A 16,230-nucleotide genomic window follows, 5' to 3' on the forward strand; every position below is an offset into this window, starting at 1 on the left:
AATTCAAATACTTTAAAACACAAATGCATCAATTTTATGTATCAAATTTCAGCTTTTTGCATAGCTCTCCCAGCCATTTTCTGAATTTGTATCAAATAAATTGGGGTTACTGGTTCAACCATGAGTAATTCACAAAGATGCTCAGAGGCCTGGAGCACCTCTGCTATGAGGTCAGGCTGGGAACTGGGGCTGTTCATCCTGGAGGAGTCTCAGGGGAGACCTCAGAGCACCTTCCAGAACCTAAAGGTACAAGAGAGCTGAAGAGGGACTTTTTACAAGGGCACTTAGTGACTGCACATGGGGGAATGGCTTCAAACTGAGAGAGGATGGGTTTACATTAGATGTTGGGAAGAAATCCTTCGCTGTGCGGGTAGTGAGGCCCTGACACAAGATTACCTAGAGAAGGTGTGGATGCCCCATGCCCCATCCCTGGAAGTGTTCAAGGCCAGGTCAGGGCTTGGAATAACCCGGTCCAGTACAAGGCACCGCAGGCCGCCCCTCCCCGGCCGCGATGGCGGCACCGCGGGCGGCCGGGCAGCAGCAGCACAGGCCCCGCTCCGCCCCTGGGCACCGGGGTCCCACCTGGGCGGGGCGGAATGAGCGGCTCGGGCCCGCCGGGACCGCCTGCAGACGTCGCTGGCCTGCGGGGGCCGCTGCTTCTCATCTTCCCGCTGGCGGTCCTCGAGTGAGCGCCCGGCCCTGCTTCCCGCGTGGGGCAGCGCCGACGGCGAGGCGGCGGCCCGGGGTGAGCGCTGTTCCGAGGGGCGGCAGGGGCCGGGGGCGGCCCGGGGTGAGCGCTGCTTTCGGGGGAGAGAGGGGCAGGGGCGGCCCGGGGTGAGCGCTGCTCCGAGGGGCGGCAGGGGCGGCCCGGGATGAGCGCTCCTCTGGGGAGAGAGAGGGGCAGGGGCGGCCCGGGGTGAGCGCTGCTTTCGGGGGAGAGAGGGGCAGGGGGTGGGAGCTTCGCTTTCCCCCGGGAAAGGAGCCGGGGGCGGCCCGGGGTGAGCGCTTTGCTGAGGGGAGAGAGGGCCGCAGGTGGCGGGGCTGGCTGCGAGCTTGGGTGCAGGCCGTAGGACGGGGCTATCTAATTTTATTATGATTACTTAAAATCGGTTAATTTTAATCACTTAAAAATCACTTTAGAATCACTTAATTTTAATAGCACTTATTTAATTGCAGTTGTTGAAAGCACTTTTCTGGTGGAGTTGGTGTGCAGTGTCACTTAGACTACTGTGCTTTATTCGCAGGTTCGTTTTAGTTTGTTTTTGCCTATACTTTTAATTTAAAACAATTATAGTGCATCTTAGCATTAGGAAAGCAGGTGCCGAAAATGCATTTCGGCAGAGCCCAGGGCTTTGCTTCCCCTCAGCAGCCGCTGTTGGGGCAGTGGTTCCCCTCAGGGCATGAGGAACCCAGGGGTGCAGCCCGTGCTTTTTTATTACTACAAACTTTTTTAACAAAAGTACAGAGAGGTCTCTTCCAGAGACACAGTGAGCTTCACATGCAGGTGTTGATGGCTGCTCCTATTTGTAAGTGTGTTCCTCTTCTAAAGGAGTTTTCTTCATTTAATCTGCAGTATTCATTGTTGAGTTCTTTAGCGCAGAAAATGGTTTGCTGTGCAAACAAAAGAAATAGATGGTAGAGAATTATCCTTCCAAAATGAATGCTTAAATAAATCTTAAGAATATGACCCAAAAATACTTTGTGTGCCTGCCTGAATTAATCTTTAAATCCATGCTTTTGCAGTTACCTGGCCCACAGCCACCTTTGGTCATACTCTAATGTCAACCTTTACGTGATGCCAGAACCACATAATCTTCAACATAACAAAGTTGCAGATGCAGATTTAAGCAACAGGGTCACAGGTACAAACTTACTGTTGAAAAACTTTCAGTTTTGAGGCTGAGTTTCTGAAATATTTAACAAAATCCAATATTTTGTAAGCAAACAATACAGGGTACTTTTGACAAATGTAGAAACAGTACAGAAAGTTTTAACAACAGCACAAGTGCAGTAAGAGAGACTTTGTCCTAAGCTTGACAGAGGTATCTTGACTTTATTCTTCTGTGGTTGTGTATATGCTTTATTATTGATACACATCATCAGTATGAGTATGGCTTGTAAATATAACTCCTAATTATCCAAACTTGTGCCTGCTGAAATGCCTCAGAATCTAAAAAACCCACCAGGATAATTGAAGTGTTAGAGAATTTGGACCAATATATGGGAGTTGCAGTTCCTTCAGCAATTCTTCTTGCCTCTTAAGTACCTTGCTACTGTCTGATCCATGTTCTCTTACTCCAAGTTGGGGAGAGGGAAAGGCTTCATTTTGGGACATCTGAACTAGCTTTATGTGCAAACATATTGGGTCTGGAGAGTTCATGAAATTTGATTTTGTGTTAGGCAAGAGTTTTAGTTCAGGCAGAGTTTACAAGATTTACTTGCTTCCAGGTGGGAAAAAAGGCCATGAAAGCTTTATATTGTCTCAGTGGAGACCTTGGACAGGCCTGCCAGACTGGAACAAGATTTGAGTGGTATATATAGCCTAGAACAGAAACAAATTCTTTGTAGGTGGATGAGTTGCCCACTTATCAAAACAGAGTTCCTGCTATATTGATATGCAGGCTTAGCTGAATGTCTTCTAAGCGTTGTTTGGTAAAGAAAAACTCACAGGAAAGACCACAAGGTTTATAAGGCACTCACTGGAAAGTCAGAGTATCTTGTTTCAGAGTGTTTTGTTTCTCAGTATTGAGTGATAAGCACAGAAGGTGAAAGTGTTGTTTTAATAATACCACTGATTGCATGATTGAGTAAATGTGGTATCAGAATGAAAACAAGTGACTTCCAGAGTGTGTCAAGGTCCAAGCATCTCCATTCCCTCAAATGGGCTGGCAGAATAGTAGGAGTAGCCAAGGGCGTTGTTTCTTCCTGCAAATATTCCATAACATAGGCATGTGTTAGTGTTGTTAATCAGATCCCTTTGCAAATACTTCTGCTTCTAGGAAGTTCTATGGAAGACAAAACTGGTAGAGAGAACTGCATAGCTGCAGCTGATAAAGAAAATACTGTGAGTTATTTCACTTTATAGTTGCCCCAAGTATTCTGAGCATTTCTAGGTAGCAGGAGTTATCAGCATGTATTTCTCTTCCTAGAACTTAAAAGTTTTGTCTCCTTTTGTTGTTATGTTTTTGTATATTAGAATATTTCTACCCTAATGGGCAGGCTTTTTCCAGTAAGAATGACTTGAGGTTTTTCTTCCACAGGTGTCACATTCTAATTGGATTAATGGGAAGCCAAAGAAATTGCAATGTTCCTCTAAGAGTGCTTTTTCTATTTGCTATGATAAGAGTTTCTTGAGTTTGTTAGTACCACCCCCTAAAGGGGGCACTTGCCATCGTTGTGGTCTGTTTGGTAAGTGCCTGCTGTCCTGTGACATACAGTACACGTATCAGTGCAACCAGACCAGGTTTGCTCAATATGTCTTTAAACGGATGAATATTTTTAACTCTCAGACACAAGTATATTCTATTCAGAACATAGTTGGAGTAACAGAACTGACAAGCAGAAGAGAGCATTTCTTTATCAAAAGTGGTGGGTTTTTCCCTTAAATGTAGAAGGAATTTGGCAGCAATGTCTGATAGCTGTTTGTCAACACAAATACCTATTTGTATGTGCTTAGAATTGCAGGGGAGCTGTTTTGTAGAGCAGTTATTTAAACAGTTGTTGTTCCTTCCAATACGTGTTTTACTCAGACTGCTCTTGTCTTTTTTTTTTTTTTTTTTTGTTTTAGGAAAGCTCAGATGCTCACAGTGTCTGCAAACATACTATTGCTCTGCAGACTGTCAGAAAAAAGACTGGCCAGCACACAGAGTAGTTTGTGATCCCCTTAAACAGAAGTAAGTTTGTAAAAGTTCTGCCAAATAATCTTCACAGAAAGACAATCTCTCCCACTACAACAAAAATGACCATGGGAAGGCACTAGTACAGTAAAATATGAGTAAAATATGTTGCTTATTCTTAAGCTAGTACTGCATTATCTTATGCCTGTCATTATTACATATTACCAGATTTGTAATTCTAATGCATTTTAGTGGATGAGGAATAAAGGTTGGCAAAAATCACATACTATGAACACAGCTTTTTATCTATTTGCAAGTAGATTGTATTATTAATGCTACTTGTCAGTCTTTGGTTCTTCAAACTGACATATTTTTCTTTGATTACAGTTTAAGTCATAGCAAAACCAAGACAGGAGTTTATCTTAAGGTATGTCATGCAATTTTGACTATGTCTTGACTGGATCTGCTGTGCTCATATGATCTCAGCTCAAAGGAAGGCACTGTTCACTAACTGGTGTGATATATTGCAGGAGGAAGTGAGGTTGAGTTTTGCTGTAGATGTTGTACTTCCAGATTCTGGTGAGTGCTTGGTTGTGTGGGTGAAATAACTCACCATAATTAAGACTTCTATGTTCACACCCCTCCCTAACACGTGTGAAAGATAACACCTGTTTTTTTTCTTTTGCCCTCCTCCCTCTTGTTGCTTTCCCAACCTCTCCCTTGACTTCTTTTTTTTTTCAATTCTACTTTTTCACCTTTCCATAAAATGTCAGTGCCGGAAATACCTTGCTAAGATTAATAACCTTAAATTTTAGTAAGGTTACTTTTCCAATAGAATTGTATTAACTTCAGTGTGTTCTGGATCATCTTGTTTATTTTTCTGTTTTAATAGATGCATGAAAATTTGGAACTATTTTGTTTCTTTCTCATACATTTTTAACTCTTTAAAAATTAGTGTCAATTTCTAGTTCCATGTAGGATTTTACCAGCTTTCATTATATTTCATACATGCTCACTAAGTATTCCAAAGAAAGAACAGTCATTGGATATTGCTGTATCCAGCTGGAGAACTCTATAAGCATGTTTATATTTCTAACTTAGCAAGCTTCAGTGAGAGCCAAGCCAAGCACAAGAGCTTTGAGGAGTCAGAATGCAGATTTTCAGTTGAGCTGGGTTTGGCTGTCAAAGCAGATCAGTACATGCAAGGTGTACCTTTTGTCATGTGGAAGACTGTTGTTTACATTTTCCTCTGGCTGCAGACAGAACGATGGAGTGCCAAGACCACATTAATTTAATTGATCTGCAGCCCACAGAAACATTCAGGGATGTGGTGGTTGATGCTCCTAGCTTGCTAAACTTGCCCATGTGCAGGAAGCTTATCTCCATGTAATACTGTGCAGTCTCTCAAAGGATGGTTCACTTTAGTCCCCTGTAAATTCAACTGATTAAGGATTGTGCTGGGCATATTTCACATTTGGTTGCTTCACAGCACACTAGTGCTGAAGTGATGTGTAACCTGCTAACCTTTTGGAGAGAAGATTACATAAATGTCACTGCATTCTTGAAATGTCCCATGCATTTATTCCAGACTTTATAAGCAGCTGAAACACCTGTATTGAGGTTTTAATTTGAAAATAATGGTATTGAAAGTTTGGAATGCTGCTTCATGCATTCAGCTGAGAAACCAAGATTTACAAAGACATCTTGACTAAATCATTACATACCCATTGTTGTAAATAATGAAGTAAGTTATGAATCCTTGTGTCTAAAAAGCAATAATCAGTTTTTCAGCTCACAGTCTTTAGTGATTGCAAGTAAATGTTGGTTATTACTGCTTCTCTCATTTTATGAAGTCAGACAGTCTTGGAGCTGTGAATGTGCTCAGAAAACTCAAGTAGTTGAGCTACTCTGAAATTACCTTTGTTTTGCGTTTTAAACATTAAGTGCTGAACAAATAAGTAGAACATGCTCACCTTGTGATAGGAATATAGATCTGGCTCAGAGGATGGTTCTGAAGGGAAACTAGCTGATGGCTATTTTGTGTGATAAATCATTTATTCTTGATCTATATTTTAGAAGACTGCCTAAATAAAGTTCCCCTAGAAATGAAGTCTCATTTAACTTCAGGAAGTGATGCCAAAGTAGACTCTCCAAGAGGTAAGCAAGCAAACCAAACTAAACTTGGGAATTTTAGCTCCTCCTGTACTGCATGATGTTGTAGCTGCTCACTAGCATCACCTCAAAGTTAAAAATGTTGGCTAATGGAACTTCAGGTCACTGCTGACATTAGCTCATAGACATTTTAATAGTATAAAACATTTCTATAGTGATTATTATGTGAGCATTAATTTCATAATATGACAGGAGCCTTCCAAGTCCAAAGCATCAATAAAAATAATAAACTATATCAGTATGTTTATATTTTCAAAGCCAGGTAGCTTTTGATTGGCAACCTTTTTTCTTTTTTATGTGCAGTATCAGAAAACCATTCAAAGGGAGGTGAAAAAAAAATACCTGAAGATGAAGACTCTTCTCACAGTGTTAATTCAATTACCAAGTTTGTCTCTTTAAGTATTGGAGAAGAATTTTCTGGTGTGGTTTCTCACATTCAAAGTCCAGACACCTTTTTTTGTCAGCGGATGCAAAGTGCCCGTAAGTGATGGGTTGGAAGTGGGGTGTAGAATGCCTGGTATGGCATTTTTCTCTTTGGTAGAGAGTGGCTGGAAGAAGGTGAATTTTTCTTCTGTGTCCATGTGCAGCCTTTTAATTCTGGGTGACCTGTACTCTGTCCTTTGGGAAGAAGTGGCCTACCTCCTCATCTGCCTGTTGTTGGAAGAGCTGTCTTCCTTGGCTTCTTCTTGGCATGCCTCCACTAGCTTGCTTTTAATTTGCACTGGCTTCAGCTTTGTCCCTTTGCTGAAAAAAATCCATCCCTGGTTTTCCCTGTCTGTTCACTGCTGCTGTGATTCCTCAGACACACACGAGGACTCTCTTGGATGTTAATGATTGAAGAGCCCTACTCTGATCAATGTTAAACATTTGAAATTATCTCCATTAGACTATAAGATGTTCTTCCAGGCTTTGAGCTTAATTATTCTGTAATAATTGCAAGACAGGCTATGTTCCAAAACCTGTGTATTTTAACATCAGGTCAACTTGCTGAGCTTGAAGCATCCCTTAATGAATACTGTGGCAAAATTCCCAGTACTCCATCTTTCCGTCCTGCTGCTGGCAATGTGTGCTGTGCCCAGTTCACAGGTAAAAATGGACTGAAAATACTAAGTTATGTCGCTTAAATTTCTTACCAAAAAGATACATTTTGTAATTATGTTTAGAAATGTTTTATATAGAGTTTATTTATCTCTGATTTTTAGCTGTGGGTAATGCTAGGTAGTGATTTGAAAAATTGTATCTGTAAAGTACCAATTTTAAAATGTCCCTTTATTGAGAAAACTCTTAACATTGGATTCAGATTATTTAGAATAGCTTATTAAGAGATCATGGAAAGTTTGTGGGTTTTTATGTTGCTAAGTACTGTTTCCCCAGGACTGGAAATAAGTATATCTTTGAAATTTCAATCCCCAAAAGAAGCACAGAAGAAATGGGATTACATGGAATGCTGCTGCTCTGTCCTTCTCGAAATACTACTGTAGCCAACACCTGGTAGTCCTGAGCTGTACTGAGATGCATGTATTTTTATATTGGTCTGTCAAAAAACCAAATCATTCTGCTCTCAGATATTACATCTCTCTTCCTTTCTAGAAGACAACCTTTGGTATCGTGCTGCTGTTACAGCTTATGCTTCTGAAGACACTGTTTTGGTGGACTATATGGATTATGGTAATTCCGACTCTCTTCCACTGACCAGACTTCGACCTATAATTCCAAGCTTGATGGACTTGCCAGCTCAAGCCATAAGATGTAGCCTGGCAGGTATGAAGTAAATGATTAGCAGTTTCAAACTAGACAGGGGGAGAACAAGTGCTATTACATAACTACCACACCTGTAGTATCTCACATTGAAACATGGGGAAGGATGGAGGTGATGGTAGGCATTATTTCCAGAATTCTTAACTGTCATGGCATATCTACAAAATGTGACAGATATTTCTGAATGTACTTGCAGTTGCTGTACCTGTCCACACATTGGTGAGAGTTGGACTGACCTCAGAACCTTTCCACATTATGTGACTTTTTAGGTGTAAACCCACCCTTCGGAGCATGGACCTCCGAAGGTACTTGCTACATGAAAAGACTGGTGAAAGACAAAGTGTTGACAGTAAAAGTAGTGGATAAAGAGAGTTCTAAATCCGTGGTGGAGCTTACAGATGCCTCAGGTACTCCAGTAATAAATGTATCAAGCCTTCTCCTTGAGGAAGGCTTTGCAGCTGAGGAGCTGAGCATGGCCTTACCAGCAGCCAGAGGGAGTGATGTTGAGCAAGCCAAGGGTGAGTATGAACATGTCTTGCTGCCCTGGCATTGTTCACCTCTTCTAGAGTGGGTACAGAGAATGCAAGCTCTTATCTCTGAGAGCTTTTCAGCCTGGCTCATCAAGTCCAGCCCTCACAAGTCCAAAGTTTATCCATAGCAACTTAACTGTAAAAAATTGTGTGTCTGTGTCTGTGTCCAAGTGTGCACTCTTAACAAAGTTGTTATTGCCTGCTTTTGGAAGTTGGTACTTTACTCTTGTTAGAAGTCTTGCAATTTCCAGTTGAAGTAGGTTATGGCTGGTTATTACCTAGTTATTCCTACATCCTTATCCATTAGTGCAAATAATGTTTGCTCTATTGTCATCTTCATTGTCCTATATTTTACACATAGACCACATACTTAGTCCTTGAAAATTTGACTGTAGTAGCTTATAAAGCTTCAAGTTTATGCTTAAATTGTCTTGTTTGAATTTAGTGACCAAAGCTTCCAAGAGATTTTTGCTGAAGTTACATTAAATTTCTTTGAAATCTTGGGGAAGATTCCTGGCTTCTCTCTTATGAAGCATGCTAAGTTCCTTTTTTTCCCATCCTGTGTCTGGCAAACATTCTCTTCCGATCCATTGGTACGGAAAACTTTTTGTCAAGTCTCTGTTCAAGTAATTTTGATTTTCTCACTAGAGGCCTTGTAGCCAGGACACAATTATTCCTTGTCTTTGTTCAGAAGAGTAAGGAATCTTACAAAAAATTAGAATAAACAGTAACTTTCCTGGCTATATCTAAACACATTTTGATCTGTGTCCCTCATCAAGGGCCTGTTTTGTACTTCCTTGGTTTATTGGTTACCTCTCACCTTTTTGTCATTTCCATCACTGAGCCAGAGCTGTTGAATGCAGATTTTAAACAGAGTGTGTTCTCCAGTGCCATGATTTAGTGTTCCCATGATGTATTCTACGACTTGTGTGAAATAATAAGTTTCTTTCAGGTACCTGAGTATAATATTCACTGCAAACTTCTGCCACCAGTCTTTCTAGTAGTCTTTTTTGCTCTTCCTCCTCAGATTGTTTCCAGTAGTCTTGGTGATGGATGTTTCCCTTTTCTATGCTCCCTACCCTGTTTCCAGGAACCAAAGTTCCCCAGTGCCCCTCTTGCCCAGGCTGTTGCCTGCTAGCCTTTACTTCTGTATGTAATTACTCTTCCCTGCTATCTATGGCTTGCTCTTTTGGATAATGAAGAATTACATTAAAGAACGGGCATATTTCTCTTGGTTTTAGTCTGCAAAGAGGCTCTCACTGGTAATTAGTCTGTTTATAACAAGAAATTCAAGGATGTGAATGAGCATTTGGGATGGGTTTTTTTTTCCCTGTAAAAGTTACTTTAATTTCTTTTCATTCTGTGCTTTTTTCTGTCCTCTCTAGAGGACACAACGAACAAAAGAATGTGCAAGTGGATTAAATTAACTCTTAACCAAACACTCAGTGTCATAGTGTGTACAGTGTACAATCCTGGAGAATTCTACTGTCAGATTTCAAACAGCCATGGTAAGTTTATTCAGCTTAATTCTTTCTGGTAGTTTCTTTGCTTCCTAGTTTGTCATTTATTATAGGTCTAATGAACTACTGTGTCAAGTAAGCTTACAGCACAAAGCTCTGAGGTTTAAATCTAAGAATACAAATGGAGTGACCAAGAAATTGGATCTTGCTATTGAAATCTGAAAATGTTGAAGATAAGCAGTAGAGGAAAGTGAAAGAGTTACCATAACCTAGCCAAAGGATAACTTAATTTTTTTCCACTGGAATAGTGGCCAGGCATGGAATAAGTTGTTGAGGAAGGTGGTAGAGTCATTGTCTCTGGAAGTGTGCAAGAGGCATCTGGATGTGGTACTTGGGGTGACTGTGGTGCTGCTGGGTTGATGGTTGCACTAAATGATCTTGAAGGGTCTTTTTCACCCTTCATGATTTAGTGATTCTGGTAATAAAAGCAAGCAAGAGACAAGTTCCCTGTGCCAAGACAGTATTTACAGGAGCTCTTTTCTAGTACGCTCCCATAATTTATAAAAACTTAAAGACAAATAATAATTGTAACAGAAAAATGAGAAAATGCAGCTATTGGGATGTTACTTCCTGTTGGATTAGTTAAAAAGTAATCTTGTTTCTCTATCAGAAGTCTGTATAAAGATTTCTGATAGCCATTGGCGTTTTAAATGCTAGAAAAGGAATGTGACAAAATTCAGTGGCTGAAGAGGGAGCTAAAGGCATTCAAACAAAAAATATGGGGCAGCTCTTAAAAAGTGAGCGCTGTTTGTTCCTTTATTTACGTAATCAAGGAGTACATTTTAAGATTTATGAGTAAACTGTAGAGTGAACAGCATTGATAAAGTTCAGGTCAGCTCATTTCATTGATCTCATCTTTGTTTTTTTTCTAATTTTCAGAGTTACTTGCTCTAAACTCACTTAACAAAACATTGTCTGAATACTGTCAGAAAACACCACCAGATGTTTTTGAGCCTGAGAATGGAGACCCTTGCTGTGCTTTTTACTCTGGCAAGTAACAGACTAAAATAGTTATGTGTTTATAGGGTGAACATGAAAAATCAGCTGACAGTTCACATTAGTAGAGAACAGCAGAGAATTGTATTTCTTTACTAACAAGTGAAAGCTGGTAGACTTAGCAAATGTGTGAAGTAATTATTAATTTTTTTTTAATCTTTAAATTAGAGGATGGTAACTGGTACCGTGCTGTGGTGCAAAATGTCACTTCAGATGGAAGTGTTCGAGTGAGCTTTGTGGACTATGGGAACACTGAGCACGTACCACGGGATAACATCCGACAGATCTCGTCCTCTTTCCTAAAACTCCCATTTCAAGCAATTAAATGCTGGCTCTCAGGTGAATCTTATTTTCTCTTACAAGAGCTCTTGCATTTAGAAACTTGCTGCTTTGGGGGAAGGAGGTGATGACAGGGAATGCTGTGCAGAACTCTGTTCTTTTGGGTTTCTTTGTTTGCTTTCTCTTCTCCGAGCAATTCTCTGGAATGATCTGCATGGACTTTGCTTACTGCTTTACTGCTCAAAAGGGAGCTTGTTCAGTTTGCTTCAACTGTAATGCTTACTGCTTTTTGGTTGTTGCCTTCCTAGGAGTAAAAGTGCTTTTGTGCAACTTTATTTCTCAAAGCTTTTGCAGGCAATGGAGCTAATGTGTTTTAGTGAAGCTAGTTGGCCTTTCAGTGCTCTTTCATTTGACTCCTGAAGAGTTTGGCACTGTATTGCTGTTTCTCAGTGTTTTGCAAATTCCTTTTCCACAGCAATCAAAATTCTGCAGAACTTCTCTTTCTTTCTGGTGTAGCCTGCTTGGTTTAAAAATGAAAAACGTGGAAACAGGAAAAAGCTCGAAACCTCATTTTGTTCAAGTGTCTTGTGCTGTTCCCCTGCCCACCCACCCTTAAAACACTTAGGTTTTGTCTGCTCCTTTGATAAAAAGGCTTGATTATACTGATCCAAAACCAGTTTTAATAATGTTGTTTGTGCTGAGGCAAAGGATTTACTTGGCTGAATCATTAAATATAGAAGATAAAACTTGGGAGTCCTGAGAAAATGTGGACATTTAGAAAAAAGGAGGAAGAGGGAGAGCAGTTAACAGGATGAAAGACAATGTGTTTCCCTAGGGTAGTAAAAGTAGCCTTGATATTTCAGGGTATGCTCTAAAGAAAATTTTTAAAGTATTTTTAAATGAAATTATAATGTTGAGGAAAGTCAATATTAATGAATGAAGATATTTTAGCAGTTTCTTACTTCCCAGGTATAAAGCCTGGAAACAGCAAGTGGAATCCAGAAGCTACAAGAAGATTTCATATGTACACTTCAGGCTTAGAGCTTCAAGCCACAGTAACTTCCCTTTCTGAGGATGGGGCAGGTGTAGTGCTTACTGATAATTCCACAGATTGTCCAACAATTATCAATGAGATACTAACTTCAGAAAAACTGGTTGTAAAGGAAGTTCTACAAGATAAAAATGACTTTCCAAACACATCTGTTGACCAGAAAGGTAATTAAAGGAATGTTAATTTTTAGATTTAACAAGAATTTTCAGTATTCCAGCCTTTAACTGTTATTTTCTTGTTTAACTACCGTTAATATCAATGCATAGTTTTGGGTATATTGTCAGTTCTTACAGCTGAACACCAACTGCCCTGCAGGTGGCATTACAGACAAAAAAAGAAAGTTAAAAATCTGTGTGTCTTAAATGAATGTTTGACTCTGTGGGAATCAGAGAATTACAAGTTTTCTATGACTAAAACTTTTCTCATGTTTGCTTTTCAAGGTCTTCTTTTCTTTTTTCTGAGCTGTTTTTTACTTTAGCTACTTTTATATGCCAACAGTTTATGAACAGCAAAGTAAGCATTATTTATCTTGATTTAGATTTGTCTTCCTGAAGGGAAGGCAGGTAGTTGTGTCTGAAATTCAAAAAATTATTATAAATATCAAATAAAATAACAGTTCCTTAAAATATATGTATGTTTGGAGGACAGTGCTAACACTGCATTTTCTTACCATTTCTGTTAGCAGCCTCACTTGGGCACTGGAAGTCAATTGAATTGGCTGTAGATGAAACCATGTCTGTCTGTGTAACTGAAGTTGTAAGCCCAGACTTGTTCTATGCTGTACCATTTCCAAATAAAGGTAAGAAAAAGTGTTCATTGTTCCTAATACCAGTAAGAAGTCACTGTTGCAAGCTAGTTAATAAAATTGTGTGTAGTGAACTGAACCATGTAGAAATGTATCTTGGGCAGTAGGAAAATATAAAAATGTCAAAGATGGGAGCAGGGGCTTCAGTATGCTCTTCACTGTACCCAGATGTGGTTAGTGAATGTGGGGTTTTTCCTGTAGGTCAAAAGAAGCTCTTTAAGGAGCTGGTTTCACTGGAAGACTATTGTAGATCTTGCAACAAGCAGCCCTTCCAGCCAAAACTGGGTGAAGCCTGTTGTGCTCAGTTTTCAGGTGAGACAATCGTTTGTTCTTCCATTTCCTTGGCCAGTGTAAAACACAGCTTTCATTTTTGCTGTAGACAAAGGAAAAACACCAACTTGAAAGTGCTTATGGATCTCTTAATTGTGCTTCTTGTCAATTGGCCTCTAATATATCTACCACAGTATTTAAAAATTCTTTAAAAACTCTACAGTTTCTTGTTCTTGGGATAAACTGTGTTTCTAAGATGATTCTTCACACGTGACCATTCTTGTCCCAATCTTTTCAGGTAATGGCAATTGGTACAGAGCTGTTGTTCTGGAAGCTTCCCAGTCTGCAGTGAAAGTTCTGTATGGAGACTATGGCAACACAGAAACTTTACCCCTTTCAAAGGTGCTGCCAATCACTGATTCCTATTTAAAGCTGCCTTTTCAGACTATTACATGTTCACTTGCAGGTAAGAAAACCACCCCAAAAAAAACCACACCCCAAAAACCTCTGACTGGTTTTTGTGAACATTATCATTTTTTACCTGTTCTGGAAGTAGTGTTCATTCCTTAATACTGGTAAAAAACATGACAATCTTCTGAAATAGTATATTGGTAAGCACAGTAAAAGCTGGTTTAGAAAGCATGGGTTTAGTTCATTATCTCTAGAATTTCAGCTATTTATATTAGGAAAATTTAGCATCATATTTTCCAAAGCATATATATATGATTCAAGTTATATCTTAAAGGAATTATTTATATAACAGACTTGATTTTCCTTTTTCCACAGGAATAGAGAAAGCTGAGTGGTCTCCATTAGTGCTTGACACGTTGAAAAAACTGTTATTGAAGCAACATGTCACAATTACAGTGAAAGGGATTAATGGAAATGTTAATTTAGTAACAGTGGAGAAGCACTTGGACAATGGTTATGTGAATGTAGCTGATAAACTGCTAAAGGAGGGTTTGGTCACATCCTGCAGTGCTGAAAACTCACACAGTGAACATCAAGGTACATATTTTGGCTTGATTACTTCAGTTTGCTTATTCTGAAGAGCTTGTAAGCGCATGGGGTGGCTAAATGACTTTTCCTTCTAAAAATCTTGGACAAAGCCACATGTCACCTCTTAAATTAGGGAAGGAATGTGTATGTGTGTATTTTGCTCATTCACTCTGGTTTTTGTAGGTAATGAAGGTGAGATCAGCTGCTGCTGCAAAGAATTAAAAGTGCAAGTAAGATTTACTCCAAGCAATACTTCCTTTTTTATGTTTCCAGAATTCAAAAGAAACCCTGTGTAGGAAGCAAATGGGAGTAGGGGGAATAATAGCTACTGAAACATGGGAGTTTAGTGAAATGTATCCTGACACTTGTTCTCAGGTTTTTGATATATGGTAATAATTAGAGCACCCTGAAGCTGAGGGAGGATGGTGTTTAGAGCACACAGACTTCATTAGGCTGTACTTTGCCCCACAGACAGCTCTTACTTCATTTTTCAAGTGTTTGAAGTCTCAGGAGTGGCACTTTTCTCTGTTACCCAATTTAAGATGGTGATCTCAATCTTAATTTGAGTATTTAATCAATTTGGTTTGAGGAAGCTGCTTCAGGAAAAAAAACGGGGGGAGGGATATATACATGGACAAGGGGAAGTCAGCTACAGTTCTGTTGGCTTTTTCCCCTTCCAGAAGACTTTACAACAGAAAGGAACTAAATCTATTTATTGAATTAATATGGTATTTAGCTGAGTTTGTCCATTAGCATCTACCCTGATCTGTAATCAGCAATTAAAAAACTCCCAGAATTGTATATTTCTAACTCTTTCTGCTTATTCCACAGCTTGAAAAGCATAAACAAGTCCTACTCTTCCTTTTAAACAAGTTTGGGAATCCAGACGGATTCACTGATATGAAAAATCTGTTGAACCACTAAGTCTCTGACATGCACCATTTCATTTTTGTGTCCACCAAGTTGCTGCAGTTCCTTTTTTAGAAGATCAAGAGCATCAGCTTAAAAAATGAGGGTCACTTTGTAGAAACTGTGCTAAGTACCTGCATTTATCTGTATGCTTGGTTGTTACTGTGACACAAGTATGTAACTTGGAGGATTGCAAACCTGCAAGCTAAAATTTCTGTTCTGTTCTTGTTTTATGCCACCATGTGCTACTAAACATTTTGCTTGTATTTTCTTGTTGACTGCACAGAAGTTTATGGGATGGCCATTACATTGTGAGTCTGTTCTGCAGACTTGCATTTGGAATGATTGTAATTGTAAGGCTCACTTAACTTTGGTACCATTTATATCACTTGAAAAACTCTGTATCTTCTTTAATTACTGGTATTTCAGCCTAATTTCTGGTCTGAAGTTAGACCACCATTTTTCTTCATAACCTTGATTTCAGTATCATTAAAGGTTCCATGTTGTCTTGGACTGCATACAGATAGTTCTCTCTAAAATCAGTAAACACTTCAATGTGCACAGTTCCTTTTTTACACTTATGCTGTATAATATGCATCAGTGAGTGTTATTTTGAAGTGAATTGTATTGAAGCTGTTTTTTGTGTAGCTACATCATCAGGATTTCTACCCCATCAAGTTTTCACATCATAATAAAAAAGACCTAGTCTCAGCTATGACAAAAATACTGAATCAAATTGTTAAGAGATTATCAGTATTTTAGTATTAAGAGATTAGCAGTCATTTCTGACTAATTCAGGAATGTCAGATTACTTTTTGTGGAACACAGTAGACATTTGCTGATTGAAACTGCAGGGTCAGCCTTCTTGTCCACTTACAACACATACTTCAAGTTTGGGCTTTTGCAGATTGGAAGAATCTTGAGATTAAAATTGTTGCAAAATATTTTCCTTTGACTTAATGTTTTATTACACTCAAATTGCCTCAGATTTTTTTTCCCTGCTTCTTAGTTTTTGTTGCATCATATTCTTGCAGTAATAACTAATAATTAGATGAATGCTTGCACTTGAATTTCTGAAGTTCTGTTCGTGCCCCTGATTCTGAAC

The 16,230-nt window shown here is 39.3% G+C and overlaps 1 protein-coding gene across 1 annotated transcript; it reads left to right on the forward strand.

The window, feature by feature from the left end:
* The first annotated feature begins 120 nt into the window (after window positions 1-120).
* On the forward strand, window positions 121-16,069 carry TDRD1 (tudor domain containing 1). The gene is given in 23 exon segments (XM_071446023.1): window positions 121-246; window positions 450-587; window positions 589-790; window positions 1,177-1,244; window positions 3,261-3,408; window positions 3,788-3,893; window positions 4,224-4,263; window positions 4,367-4,415; window positions 5,913-5,993; window positions 6,312-6,488; window positions 6,987-7,094; window positions 7,599-7,769; window positions 8,036-8,284; window positions 9,682-9,804; window positions 10,696-10,806; window positions 10,981-11,151; window positions 12,061-12,306; window positions 12,825-12,941; window positions 13,149-13,259; window positions 13,516-13,683; window positions 14,004-14,225; window positions 14,400-14,446; window positions 15,048-16,069. Coding segments are annotated over 23 exon segments (3,072 nt in total). The 3' UTR covers window positions 15,141-16,069.
* The last annotated feature ends 161 nt before the right edge of the window (window positions 16,070-16,230 follow it).

This window comes from Agelaius tricolor, unplaced genomic scaffold (genome assembly GCF_023055355.1).
Source record: "Agelaius tricolor isolate 1412-34295 unplaced genomic scaffold, bAgeTri1.0.p SCAF_22, whole genome shotgun sequence".
Classification (NCBI taxonomy): Eukaryota; Metazoa; Chordata; class Aves; order Passeriformes; family Icteridae; genus Agelaius; species Agelaius tricolor.